General features: G+C 33.5%; 1 protein-coding gene across 1 annotated transcript in view; it reads left to right on the top strand.

Moving 5' to 3' along the window:
- QSER1 (glutamine and serine rich 1) overlaps positions 1-15,164 on the top strand; it is a 70,120-nt gene that overhangs the window by 49,812 nt on the left and 5,144 nt on the right. Inside the window, exons 6-10 of the mRNA XM_081063603.1 lie at positions 370-486; positions 1,349-1,482; positions 3,108-3,325; positions 8,095-8,232; positions 11,359-11,456. Coding sequence (XP_080919729.1) covers positions 370-486; positions 1,349-1,482; positions 3,108-3,325; positions 8,095-8,232; positions 11,359-11,456 — 705 coding nt within the window. The remainder of the gene's footprint in view (positions 1-369; positions 487-1,348; positions 1,483-3,107; positions 3,326-8,094; positions 8,233-11,358; positions 11,457-15,164) is intronic.

Raw genomic sequence — 15,164 nt, 5'->3', positions numbered from 1 at the left:
TATTACTTCCATTCACAATTAACTGCTGTTAATATTTTAGCATGTGTTTCTGGTCTTTTTGAATATGTACATACTGTTATAAAATTGCATGAATAATATATGATAGTGTCATTAGAGGAAAAATTTCCAGTGGCTATACAAACATATAATAGGCTACTTTACTTTGCATGTTGGTGTGTTCCCTATTTCTGAAAAATTTAAGCAGAGACGGAGTAGCCAGCATATAAGAATTACTGCAAAAGTTCAGCTAGGTAAAAGAAAAAGGTTGAGCTATAAATAGGTCTTTAAGATTCCTTTCAGTTCTAAGATTCTTTAAATTTAGAATATGTTGCTAGTTTTTATAAATGTAATTAATTCTGCATGTTACAGGAGGCTTTAAAAACAGGAAAAGAACCCCCAGCTATTTGGAAAGTACAAAAAGCTTTATTACAGAAGTTTGTTCCTGAAATTCGAGATGGGCAAAGAGAATTTGCTGCTACAAATAGTGTAAGTAAAAATGCTTGTTTATATTAGCCTTCCTATTGTTTTAACAGTGATCCTGGGGGCAATGTAGAATGATTTAATTATATTGAGCATTTCTAATATAAAGTAGCATAAAATTTGAATGACAGAGTACAGGAGATATTGCAGGTATTTTTCCAGACCACCCAAATTGTAATCTTTTGCATCTGGAGGGTCTTGCCTTTAATTTGTAAAAAACTGCAAAATCTGTGAAGCACAATAAAGTGAAGCGCAATAAAACTAGATGTGCCTGTATATGACACTCTAATAGTGCGCTTTTAAAATAAAATTAATGTATTTGGCTTCTGTACCAGTCCCACAGATCTGATGGTGTTTAGGGAGGCCTAGTGGCCTTCTTTGGCAGGTAATTGTAGAATTATTAAACAATCTTTATCTAGCTAAAAAGTAAATAAATAAAATTAATATATAAATACCACCTACTTAAAATTAAATCACTTATTACTGTTGCTTAACCTTCTTTTTTCATAAAGGGAAGGAATTAATGCTAGTTTGTGAGTTCATATGGACTCAGAGTCTCTTTGTTGATTGTTCTGCCAGTCAAATACCCTGATTTACCAGAAGACATGCAGAAGTTATTCTTTTATAGTTATGTAGTTGTTTAATAGCATTAAGTAAGCATCTGATGATTAGCCAAATGAGATTGCTTCTATGCAGGGGCTTGCAGTTAAGAATGAGCCTAAGACCATTTTTATTGAGGGTGAAATTAGCCTGACTAGAGCTGCATTTTGAAAAATATGAAGGATGGCTGTGTCATAGTCAAGCTAACAAAGTAATATTGTATGTACAGAATGTGTAATTATGTAATTCAAAGTGTTTTTTTCCTTAGTACCTTGGATATTTTGGAGATGCAAAGAGTAAATACAAAAGGATATATGTGAAGTTTATTGAAAACACAAACAAAAAGGAATATGTCAGAGTGTGTTCCAAAAAGCCAAGAAGTAAGCCTTCACAAACTATCAGGTATTCATTTGTTTATGTAATATATTTATGTAGTAATAATTGGACGGCTTATTATTGGTGATGTCTTATACAAAGAATTACATCTATTATAGACTGATTCTTTCATTGTCTACAAGTCTAAAAATTCAGTGCCTGATATACTAATAATTTATTCCTTTTGAAGTAGTGAGACAAGAACTATAAAAAAGGACTTAGAGAGGTTTAAGTCCAGCTTTTTGTGGCCTAGAGTAAGACAACCTTTCTGAAGCCCCCCTTTATCCATAAAATGAAAATAATGTGTGTCAAATTTAAAATGAAATAAATTTTAAGGATAAAACTGTAATACCTGTATATTACTAGGCAAGTGTACTGTAGAATTATCATCATACATGGATATAACTGGGTTGTCTGGATCACAGTTATCTGGAAGATAGCTGACCTAGCCATATTCCCTGTGATCTGTATGGGAAGGAGGGTATGACTCTTGTTATTCTCAATCTATTGCTAGGAAAGTCTAGTTTAATTAAAATACCAACTTATTGGAAGCAGTTCACCTTATTTTTTTTTTTAATGTATTTATTTACTTATGCTATTTTCCATTCCTTTTTTTCTTTTAAGAGCAAGGTGTTTTGTTTTTTCTTTTCTTTTTTTTTTTTTTAAAGATTTTATTGGGGAAGGGGAACAGGACTTTATTGGGGAACAGTGTGTACTTCCAGGACTTTTTCCAAGTCAAGTTGTTGTCCTTTCAATCTTAGTTGTGGAGGGTGCCGTTCAGCTTCAAGTTGTCCTTTCAGTCTTAGTTGTGGAGGGCGCAGCTCAGCTCCAGGTCCAGTTGCTGTTGCTAGTTGCAGGGGGCGCGCAGCCCACCATCCCTTGTGGGAGTTGAACCGGCAACCTTGTGGTTGACAGGATGTGCTCCAACCAACTGAGCCATCCGGGAGCTCAGCGGCAGCTCAGATCAAGGTGCTGTGTTCAATCTTAGTTGCAGGGGGCACTGCTCATCATCTCTTGCGGGACTCGAGGAATTGACCTGGCAACCTTGTGGTTGAGAGCCCACTGGCCCATGTGGGAATCGAACCGGCAGCCTTCAGAGTTAGGAGCATGGAGCTCTAACTGCCTGAGCCACCGGGCCAGCACAGTCCACCTTATTTTTATATTGGAATTTGATCCATTAAAATGTCCAGAACTAGCAAATAGCAAATCTTGAGGGGCTCTAGGATAGATGCAGTTGGATCTTCACATCAAAACCTATACCACCAGAACATAGGAGAGTTTTCTGATGGTCAGAGCTAGATGTAGCTATCAAGGGTTTATCATGTATTACTTCCCAAAGCCCATTGATCATCTATTGTACATCCTCATACTTGGGAAAATGAGTTCATGAAAGGAGAGGGGTGAAGAGAGAGAAAGGGATTGAACTAATAATCCCTTAATAACTGAATATTGAATGTCAGTGGTTAAAGAATACATTTCAAGAGAATTTGGGGAAATCAACAGTGGAAATGTATAGGAGTTGAACTTCATTTTGGAAGTGTTGGTGAGGTAGTTAAACTTAAACTTTTCTTCTCGTGTTTTTTTCTTTTTGTCTAATTTATTTTAATTTGACAAGATTTCAGCGTGTTAATGAAGTCTTTGTAACATTGCAGAACTGTTCAGGCTAAGCCAAGTAGTAGCAGTAAAACTTCTGATCCTCCAACACCAAAAACTACAACTACAAAAGCCCCGTCCACGAAACCCAAAGGTAAACAGCTAAAAGTAAAGGCTGAGCCACCACCAAAGAAACGGAAGAAATGGAAAGAAGAATTTTCATCATCCCAATCCGACTCATCTCCTGAGATCCATTCTAGTAGTAGTGACAATGAGGGTGAGTTCTCATGAAATGAATACCTTGAGTACATTAGATTATCTACATGAATGGAGAGCAGCAGTGATGCTGACAATTCAAACTTTATTTATTTATTAGGGGATTTAGCTACCTAATTAAATACTGCTTAGACTTTCATAAAAATAAATTCCCTTTCCTGAGCACAGTTTGCCCACACATACACAGCCTTGTAAAATAGAAAAAGTAGTGAACTGAAAGAAGACCTTTATGAATTCTAGCCTTAGTAAGGCTATTTATGTCAGCTCTTCCGTTGGATGAGGATTAGGTCAGATGATTTACAGTGTAGTCCTCTAGTTCTAAACTTCTGAGTTTGTGTTTCTGCTAGAAGAAAAGAGTAAAACAAGCCTAGGAAGCAGCAACTCTGAAACTATATATAATAGTATACATAATAATGTATACTTCCATATGTGTGGAATATGTTTACCAATTATATAATGCATACTGCCCATAGCTAACCAGTTACCTTAGTTCTCTTTTATAAAATGAAAAGGTTGAAATAGTATTATCAGCAGTTACCAAATTTTTTGAGCTTAGAACCCTTGTACACTCTTAAACTGTTAAGATACCAAAGAGCATTTATGTAGGCTATATATATTAATATTTACTTTATTAGAAATAAAACCTATGATAGTTGTAAAACATAAGAATACACCACTACATACTCCGTTAGCCATCAAACTTACTAGCCATCAGGCAGTTCAGTAGTGTAGAGCAGAGGTGGCAAACTATGGCCAATGGGCCAAATCTGATCTGCAGCCTATTCTTATAAATAAAGTTTTATTGGAACACTGGTTCATTTACATATGTTTCATACAGTTGCTTTCCCACTACAGTGGCAGATTTAAGCAGTTGTTACAGAGAGCATGACTATTAAGGCCTCAAATATTTACCATTTGGCCCTTTACAGTAAAAGTTTGCTGACTCTTCTAGAGCATAAAGTTGAAGGTAGGCAGGAAAAAATGAAAGGTTGATGAAAGGCTGTGTATGCCATACTAAAGCTAAAGCTGAAAAAGAAAAAGGTTGGGATCCTATAAGCGAAGGAGAGTCCTTGGAGGGATTTAAGTAGGGCACAACATGGTAAAATCCGTATTTGAATTACAATACATCACAGTTCAGGTATAAATTGAAAGTCTGAACCTAAATTGTAGTAGCAGGGATGGAGGAGAAAGGACACATTTGAGAAATTCAAGATGTAATCTTGGCAGAACATGCATTGGGTGTTGGGGGTAGTGTAGAAGTTGATGTCCAGAATGTTTTTTGACATTCTAAGTATCTTTGTGTGGGAGCTGATCTTAGAGATTAGTTGAATAGAAATAGAATCATAATAATTCTTCAGAAGTCGACTTCAAATGTATTGTTTTTAAGAGCTACTTAAGAATAGTTTAGAAGTGTGCTCATCAGAATTTTATAAAGAAATTCAGTACTTTGAGTATGTATGGAAGTTATTATTCATAATTATTGCAGTCAGCATTCCTACCTACTATTTAGAACAGAGCGGTCTGGGTTCTGAGTTTACACTCCATTATATAGCTTCTTCAAAAGACAAGATAAAATTTTTCTTTCATTGGTAACTTGAATTACCACTAGGTGTCACTGGTAGGCAAGCATTTTTAGAGCGTCTTAAAAAGAAGGCAAATATTAATAATAAATATAGATTTATAGGCTGGTGGTTTCCAAACCATTTGTTTCAAGACTTCTTTATAGTCTTCAAATTTATTGAGGATTGCAAGATACTTTTGTTTTTGTAGGCTGTATCTATTGATATTTACCAAATATCAATTAAAACAAACTAAAAAAAAATTAGCTATTAACATAAGTTTTTAACAACTGTATTTTCCTAAACTAACAGTATTTAGTAGAAAAGTGGCATTTTCATATTTTCTTCATTCATTTTGCTATTATATATTTTTTTGGTTAAAATAGATGAAGAAAACCCAGGCTTATATACCTATGTAGTTGGGAAAGGGAGGAGTATTTTAATTACCTTTACAGATAATTACGGCTATTTTTATTTTATACTCAAAGTTTTTTATTTGATCAGCTTGACAAGTGGTAGTTTCTTTAACTTTTCATGCTTGTTACATTAAAATCTGTGGGTTTGTTTTGCCCTTTGAATATATTCTTCATCTATGAATGATTTCATAACATTACTCATGTGAAAATATTTGCTTGCTCATTGATGTACATATTCTATTTCTTTTTATGTTTTAAAAAGTTGTAAAATACATGTGAATGTATTCACATGTATTTTTAAGTGTGTGATTCAGTAGCACTAATTATATTCACATTTTTGTCCAATTACCACAACTATATTTCCAAAACTTTTTCATCACCACAAACAGAAACTTTGTAACTATTAATTAGTAACTCCCCATTATCCCCTTCCTCCATCTGCTGGTAATCTCTAATCTACTTTCTGTCTTCATGAATTTGCCTACTCTAAATATCTCATATAAGTGTATATGGATTATTTCACTTAGCATAATGGTTTCAAGATTCATCCATGTTGTAGCATATATTAGAACTTCATTCCTTTTTATAGCTGAATAGTATTCCATTATAAGTTTCTCCATTGTGTGTTCATTTTATCTTTTCATATATTGATGGACACCTGAGTTGTTTCTACCTTTTGGCTATTGTAAATAATGCTTCAGTGAATATTGGCATACAAATACCTGTTTATGTCTTTGTTTTCAATTCTTTGGGGGATATACCTAGGAGTGGAATTGCTGAGTCATATGATAATTGTACATTTAGCTTTTTGAGGAACCACCAAACTATTTTCCACCATGCTTGAACCTTTTTACATTCCTACCAGCAATACATGGGGGTTCCAATTTCTTCACATCCTCAGCAACCCTTGTTTTTTGTTTGTCTGTTTGTTTTATTATAGCCATCCAAGTAGGTGTGAAGTGGTGTCTCATTGTGTTTTTGATTTTGTATTTCCCTAACAACTACCAATGTTGAACATCTTTTTGTACTTACTAGCCATTTGCTTATCTTCTTCAGAGAAATATCTATTTAAATCCTTTGCACATTTTTTATTTTATTTTATTTTTTTAAGGAGGGCGCAGTTCACAGTGGCCCGTGTAGGGATCGAACCAGCAACCTTGGTATTATCAGCACCACGCTCTAACCAACTGAGCTAACTGGCCACCCCACTTTGCCCATTTTTTAAATAGGATCATTTCTCCTTTTGTTCTTGAGTTTTAATTCTTTATATATTCTGCATATTAAACACTTATCAGATACATGAATTGAAAATATTTTCTTTGCTCTGCAGGTTGACATTTTACTTTCTTGATAATGTCTTTTGATGCACAAAGGTTTGAAATTCTGATGAAGCCAAATTTATCTATTTTTTATTGCTCATGCTTTTAGTGTCATATTTTCTTATAAAAGTTTTATGGTTGTAGCTCTTACATTTAGGTCATACATTTTTACAGTATCAAAAATAACATTTATTAATACCACCACTGTTGTCATCGATGAAGTCTTTAGGTATTGGGGTACTATCAAGTTCAGAGTGGTCAAGCTCAAGTTTTCCAGAATTCTGAATTTCACTTGAAACCTCAAATTTTATCACTGTAACACATATAGTCAATTGTTTTCCATTCTGTAACAGTCACTTCATTAAGTTCTAAGAAAATGTCTGCAAAATTACCCAAGTCTGAAAAGGCATAGTGTGTCCGTCAGTCATTCTTTCAAATAAAAATGGTGTTCCATAGGGGGAAAACTATGTTGTTTATCTTGCAACTCAAACAGTTTGCATGGATGGTCTTCCTGGAGATAACCATCATACTTCACAGCACAAGTGCTTTGTGTGTACCTCTTCATCACACTGAATATTAAGACATTTACTCAAGAGAAAGTATTTATTACAATTAATAATTTTTAGTGCTTTATCAAAGACTATTATATGAAACTAGCTTTTTCTTTTCCCTTCAAATTCATGGAAGTGAGATGACAAAGGCATGGCAAACTAGTCACTGCCTAGATTCATGCTATGCAAAGCACCAGCAGTTTTACCCAACATTACTTTTACACATGTCAACAGAGTAAAAAAGGTATATAACATCTTACTAGTACGAAAACATTTTTGACATCAGAGACCCTTGAAAGGGTCTTGGGGTCCTTGGACCATACTGTAAGAACTATTGTTGACAGCTGTGATAGTAGTTATATATGTTTGAATGGAAAAAAAGTCAAAACTTTTTCAATACGTCTTGGCTCTAGACCAGAATTTTACAGTAATTTAAATGTAGAAGTAAAAAAATGAGATGTCTACTAATTTACACATTGGATGTTATAGTTTCTTTGCTACCTAAATATAGAAAAACCATTGTTCTGGAGTAGCAAACCTAGCAGCAGATGTCTGTGGTGGGGCCAGGGGAGGCTGATGTTTCCAAATGCTGGGCTGGTTGGTGTTGGTCTCCAGAGACACCTTCTGAGTGATATTAATATTTAAACTTCATTGCCACTACCCCCCCTCCGCCCACCCAAGATTCTGTTTTAATAAGTACAGCAATCTGTTTTTCGGTTTTGTCTTAAAAGCTCTCTAGTGATTTTTGTGATGTACAAACCAGCTTTGAGAATCTCTTACCCGGTGTTTCTAAAGGCAGAGTAGGAGAACCTTGAGAAATTATATCTATAACCTTCCATCTACTCATAGGCTCTTGTTATAGAGAAATGTGTTTTTAAAGTTGTTAGGAAAGAATATTTAATATTTCATCTTTTCTCCCTCTCAGAATTTGATCCTCCAGCTCCCTTTGTCACTCGTTTTTTGAACACAAGAGCCATGAAGGAAACCTTTAAGAGTTACATGGAATTGCTTGTCAGCATTGCTTTGGACCCTGACACAATGCAAGCCTTAGAGAAGAGCAATGGTATAGTCCACTAAGTAGTCCTTTGTTGGCAGTACTGTCCGGATCTTTTCTATCCTTGTCTTTTAGTTACATGTTTAGTACATAATTTCTGTAATATATACCTATACATTATCAGTTAACCAAGTCATGATACACATACACAGGTAACCCCCGTGTAACACGGTTGTTAGGTTCCTTTAAAATGCCATGTTCAAGCGAATCCGGGTTATACAAAACAAAACATTAGTACAAAGAAGGGGGTAAGGTTCCAAAAATTAAAAAAGCATACTATTATATTTTTATAATTAAGAGAAATATTTTTATTAAAGCAACCTTCACCAAAAGTATAACCTATTAATATGTAGTAAATAATGTTTTCTTTGTCATCACTACTAAGCACCATTAACCGAGGGAGTTTTCTTTTTGACAAGATACCTTCATCCTCTGAACTTAATACTCCACGAACAAATGGATTTAAAATTTTAATAAATTTTAAAACTCTGCAGTCAAATCTGATACGACATCCACGCTCAAATGAAAATTTTCAAATGAGATATCTTGTGCTCTTAAAAACTTTTGTTACATTCCATGTTATTCAGGGATGTCTCTAATTTCAGATGAGATATTTTTTGCTCTTAAACGCTCTTAATTATGCTCTGTGTTGTTCGGGGATTTCTCTAATTCTCAAACCGTGTTAGAGTGAAACCGTGTTCAAGGATGCCATGTTGTATGAAGGTTTCCCCCAATTCTCAAACCGTGTTATAGAGGTGCCGTGTTATATGGGGGTTACCTGTATATTCTCTAAAATGGTCATATCTTTTTATGCATTGTCTGAATATTTGGACTTTATAACTGAATGTATTTTTATTGATGTCTACTTGTGGGAAAATTACGTAACTACCCAATAGTTTTTCAATTCTAGAATCATCATCCTCATACTATTTCACTCAGTGTCTGTATTACATGAAAAGTCCAGATGTCAATATATTCTGTTTTCTAATAGTTGGAAAGATGAATCAGATAATAATAATGTAAAGATTAAAACTGTATATATGTGTCCAGTAAAAAATATATCACAGAGTAATTATTTTCTAATCAGTAAATAACTAATAGTAAAACTATATGCATTCGGTTATATTCATTAACATTCATTTATACTCTTCCGTTAGTAATTTTTTCTTGTAGTAAAATAGGAACAGAATTGATATATGAAATAAACTGGTAATTCACGTATCTAATAGCTGTTCACTAATAGTTAGCCTTTAGCTATTTTATTTTATTTTTTTTGTTTTTTTGTTTTTTGTTGAGAGCCCACTGGCCCATGTGGGAATCGAACCCGCAGCCCTCGGAGTTAGGAGCATGGAGCTCTAACCGCCTGCGCCACTGGGCCGGCCCAGCCTTTAGCTATTTTAGCATTCACCAGGGACAACTGAAAGAAAGAATTAACTAAAAGAAAAGGGTAATGAGTCTGTTTTCATAACCCTTCTTAAGAGTTGTATAGGTGTAAAATCAAATGATAATAACAGTATATTTCAGTGGCAATGCCTAATAATAAATTGTTGTATTATTTCCACATATGTTATTCTATTGCAATCCCAGAACAATTCAGTCATCCATTTTGTGGATGAAGATGGTGAGGCTCACCCAATAAACTTTAATTTAAAAAAGAAAAAGACAGTGAGGCTCAAAGTTTAAGTGACTTGCCTAAGAACCCACAACTTGCAAGTAACAAAAAAAAAAAAATTAAAATCCAAGGTCTTCTAATTTCCGGTCCATTGGTTTTTTTTGACTATAATGAGACAATAATCCGTACATCAGTCATTTTAGTGTCATGTAGAGCTGGAAGAGACATTAGAGATTATCTAGTCTAAGACATTTATTTGGTTGACTGGAGTTGAAAGAGAGTAAATGTATTTCCTAAAGTTATAGAACAAGTTAGTGGTAAAAGAACCATAATTAAAAATCCAATAGTTCATTCCCCAGGTCAGCAATTTTTGCCATTAAATGTTTTCTCTCTCAATCACAACTCCTTGCATTATAAAATACACATCTCTTAGTAGTGGTCATTTCTGGATAGTTGTATTTTAAATGATTTTTTCTCTATTGCTTATCATGGTTTTCTGACTTTTCTCCATTTAATATAAAGGGAAAAGACTGGTTGTATAATGTTTGTATTTAAAAATAACCCACAAATGTTTAAAGCTTGTTTTTGTGAAATGTAAATTCGTATAGTATTTGAATAGAATTAGTCACTACTAGAAAGAAAACTTTCAGGTGTGTGATAATGACCTTAGAAAGGTCCCACTGAAGACTTTTTCTTCAATTAGAGGAAGTATTATTTCACTGGTCACTGTACTTGTGTTTGTATTCCGAATATATAAAGGGTCATTTTATTCAGCTCTGAAATTAGTAACTAGATTCTGAGGATTATATATATATTTTCAGAAAGGTCATTAAAAGGTAATAGTGTTATAAAATATGTTAATGCTGATAAATTAAGAAATCAGCTAATAACCTAAAATATTTAATACAGCACCAAAAATAATGAACTTATACTGTGAAAGTGCTTTTCTTAAAAGAGTTTAAAGTTTCAGAGGGCTGAAAAAGAAAGAAAAAAGTTTTGGGTAGGAATTTTTATTATACTTTTACTCTCCGAAATTTCTAAAATAACTATTGACTCTTCCCTTGTGTTTTTGAAACTGGATTTTTATCATTTTTCTTCCCCTTTTTCTTTGCCCCACACTACAGTGAATTAAAAAAATCATACCCCCTATTTCATAAAATTGTATAGTGTTGGATAAATTTATGTTATAATAATATTACTGTTCAGATGGTAAATGAGGGCTGGAGACAAGAAGCAGCTTGCCCACTGTCACGTCTCTCCCGTCAATCAGTTCTGGTGGCAGAGACAGAGTTAAACTGTAGATTCTGTCATATACTACACTGCTTCTCGCTCACTTGGCTATTGTGAAACTATTTTTCAAGTTAGCTTTTATTCAGAAAGCTTTATGTCCAATATTTTAAAAGTAATACTTTACATAAGCCAATGAATTTAATGTCTTAATATATTAATGTAGAGAAAAAGTTGGATTTTGAAGAAGTCTTTGTGCTGATAGTTTATGCTGTTACATTTTTATCTTGTTTTAGATGAGCTACTTTTGCCTCATATGAAAAAAATAGATAGCATGCTGAATGATAACCGAAAGAGACTTCTTTTGAATCTTCATTTGGATCAGTCATTCAAGGTATTTCCCTCAGTAGATTTATTAGCAAACTCAGTGGCAATCATAGTCTTAAATATAATAGGAAGGAAAAGTTATAACGTCATTCTCTGTTTTATAAAATTTTTCTACCCAATAAAAATTTGATTTTTATTCATTATGAGTCTGTTTAGCTTCCTTTTATTTTATTGAACATATTCTTAGTGTTAATCATTTGCTTTTTCATTTTTTAGGCTTTTGTATTCACGTATTATTTATTCTATATAATAATTCTCAAATATTTTCAAAAGTACTTAACTTCCTTTCAGCTACCACAATATTCCAATCTTGTTTATTTTTAAACCTTTTCAAAATTTTCACATTTCATCTGTAATTAGAATTGGCCTCCTCTTAGCACAGTTATCAAAATTCCCGTTACTTGCCTGATTTACCCAATGTCTGAAGAAAAATTAACCCTCACATAATGGTAGGAAATATATTTAATTATATATGTTAATATATTTTGGTACTATACATTGTTTTTGGTGTTACCAGAAATAAAGAACAGTAAGCTAATCTAAACTCAGAAAATTTATCACAAGAGATGCTTCATAATCAAAAAATCTCCAGCCTTTCTTATTCAGAGTAAAACATACAACATGTAGAATCATTTGAGTCTGTCTACCTTGGGAAACGTTTTTTTATACATTAGTTTTTTTATATATATAAAAAGAGTTTATTTTTTGAAGACGTTTTAGGTTCACAGCAAAATTGAGCAGAAAGTACAGAGAGTTCCCATATGCCCTGTCCCCACACATGAATAACCTCCCCTATTATCAACATCTCTCACTAGAGTGGGACGTTCTCACTATCAGTGAACCTACACTGACACATCATTAGCACCCAAAGTCCATAGTTTACCTCATGGCTCACTCTTGCTGTTATACATGCTATGGATTTGGACAGATGTATAATCACATGTATCCATTATTATAGTATCATTAGAGTAGTTTCACGGAACTGAAAATCCTCTAAGCTCTATTCATCCATCCCTCCCCTGAGCCTCTGCCAACCACTGATATTTTTACTGTGTCCATTGTTTTACCTTTCCCAGAATGTCATATAGTTGAAACCATATAGTATGTAACCTTTTTAAGATTGGCTTCTTTCACTTATAATATGCATTTAAGGTTCTGCTATGTCTTTTCATAGCTTGATAGCTCATTTCTTTTTAGCACTGAATAATATTCCATGGTCTGAATGTTTATCCATTCACCTACTGAAAAACAGCTCGGTTGCTTCCTAACCCTGACAATTACCAATAAAGCTGCTATAAACATCCATGTGCAGGTTTTTATATGGACCTAAATTTTCATTTTCTTTGGGTAATTTGTATAGCTTTTTCACATTCCTACTTTATCTGAACTCCCCATAAAAGTGAAAACTGACTTCATTTTAGCTAGGTGAAAAATTGTCTCTAAGATGGAGTTTGAAGTTAAAAAGCACAAATTCTACCAGTAGTCCTACACTCTTCACTGACATGCACTTGCAGAGAAAAAAGTTAGAAGCTACGTAGTAAGAAGCCCATTACTAAGAATTTAGTCTACTGACTCCTAGTCAACTATTTTCCATTTAACTGCTGTCTTCAAATGAAATATTCCTTTGGGAAGGAAATACCATGTTTTCTAAAGACAAGAGAATGTCATTAGATGTGTGTTTTCTAGACTTGTTAAATCTTAATAATGACCAGTTTTGGCTAACCATTTTTAAAATGTCAAACCGGTTCCCTAATAATTTGTATTAAAATAAAGAACCACTTGGAATTTAATAATTTGTATTAAAATAAATACACCACTTGCAATTTAATAGATATTAAAATAGACATTTAATAGATTCAATAGAAATTTTTTTCAGTTTATGATGAACTAAATTAGTTTTCATAGTCTCATTTTCACAGAAAAAAATTTCTAATTTTGAAATTATAGTTATTTTGATAATTTTCATGTACAGCAATTTGTATTGCAAAACCAAAATACACAGTATTAAAACTTAGAATGATTTGATGTAAAATATTACAAACAGATTATAAAATATTTTCTATTTAGAAATAATTAACACCACTTCCCATGGTGATTTTGGTAATTTTAGGAATCCTAAAGCTTTTTGAAGTAAATGATGTTCTGTTTTCTCTGAAATCTGTGTACCTTCAGTCATCTTTAACATCTTAAGCTTATTAGAAAGATCATTTAAATTTTCTCCTTTCATCTCCATTAATCTAGTGTTTGTTGTTCCCAAATGTAGAATCCAATTTTTGTGTAAAAAGTAATTCTGGGTCCAAAATTTTTCAAGCCTGGGCATGTTTTATATGAAAAGTACCAAGGAACATAATAAAAGCACAAATAATCTAAGAGAATGAAGCTAGAAATTTAAAAAAGCTCATTCTGGTAGGAAATACCAAATATTCTATTGTTTCTATTAAATGAAACTTAATTCCCTCCTACACTTATATCTAAAAATATTAACTTATTTGTTAAAAAATGCACCTTTTTGGGGATCCCAATACCATGTGCTTGGGAACATATACGGGGTTTGGAAAAGAGTGGCCTTGAAGGTTGTAACTGTTTATAAAAACAGTTAAGCTTATCAACTGAGAACTATATTCTGAGTAATACAAGGGAGAAAAATGAATATAATGGGAGCACTTGAACCCTTTTAGTATGAAAATATTAAATGTTAGTAGTAGCTCAGTTTTTTAAAACAACATTAAAACTAGTTGAATTTAGCTACAACCATCACTCAGTTATTGTTTGTAGCTTTTCATATCAGAATGATTTTCCAAGTAGGTAAGGGATTAAAATACCCAGTGGCTTTTAAAGAATGGACTGGAATTGATTCTGCCACATGGCCACTAAATTATCAGTGGTAACTGCTATGTCATTGTGTTCAGAAAACTCAACAAACTCTGTTTTACACTCTTAATTCACAACTGCTTTTCCTATAGTCAAAAGGAGCAAGAGAAGTGGTGAAGCTAGAGGAAGGTTACAATGCTTCCTGTTTTCCTCTGCTCTCATGGTGATTCAGGATCAGATGAATTCTTTATAGAAGGGCTGGGCCAGGTTTCAGGGTGTTGATAGTGATTTAATTGGTAGAGCTTTGAGGAAATTTATACAGATGGTCCCCAGCGTAACAGTGGTTTGACTTAACAATTTCTTGACTTTAAGGTGGAGCAAAAACAATATGAATTCAGTAGAAACTGTACTTCAAGTTTTGAATTTTGATCTTTTCCTGACTAACGCTATGCAGTCTGATGCTCTCTTGTGATGGTAAGCAGTGGCAGCCAACCACTGCTCCCAGTCAGCTATGTAATCATGAGGGTAGACAGCGATACTTTATACTGTAGTATTACATGCATTTTCGACTTAGGATATTTTCAGTTTACCATGGGTTTATCAGGACGTAATCCCATTATAAATCAAAGAACATCTGTATCATGTTCCCTTTTCCCTATCTTGAAACCAGAAAGGCATCACGACAAAGAACTCTGCCTCACTCAGGAGTCCCCAGTGTCATGTGCTGTTATTTAAAGCAGGTCGTAAGGTTGGCCCAGATTCAAAGGATGGGGAAATAGATTCCACTTTTTTTTTTCATTGAGGTATAACTGTCATATAACATTAGTTTCAGGTGTACAACATAATTCAATATTTGTATGTCTTGCAAAATGATCACAGTAAGTCTGGATAGATTCCACATCTT

The sequence above is a fragment of the Rhinolophus hipposideros genome (assembly GCF_964194185.1).
Source record: "Rhinolophus hipposideros genome assembly, chromosome: 10".
Lineage (NCBI taxonomy): Eukaryota > Metazoa > Chordata > Mammalia > Chiroptera > Rhinolophidae > Rhinolophus > Rhinolophus hipposideros.
The sequence above is the reverse complement of the archived record's forward strand: the minus strand, read 5'-3'. Positions and strand labels throughout refer to the sequence as shown.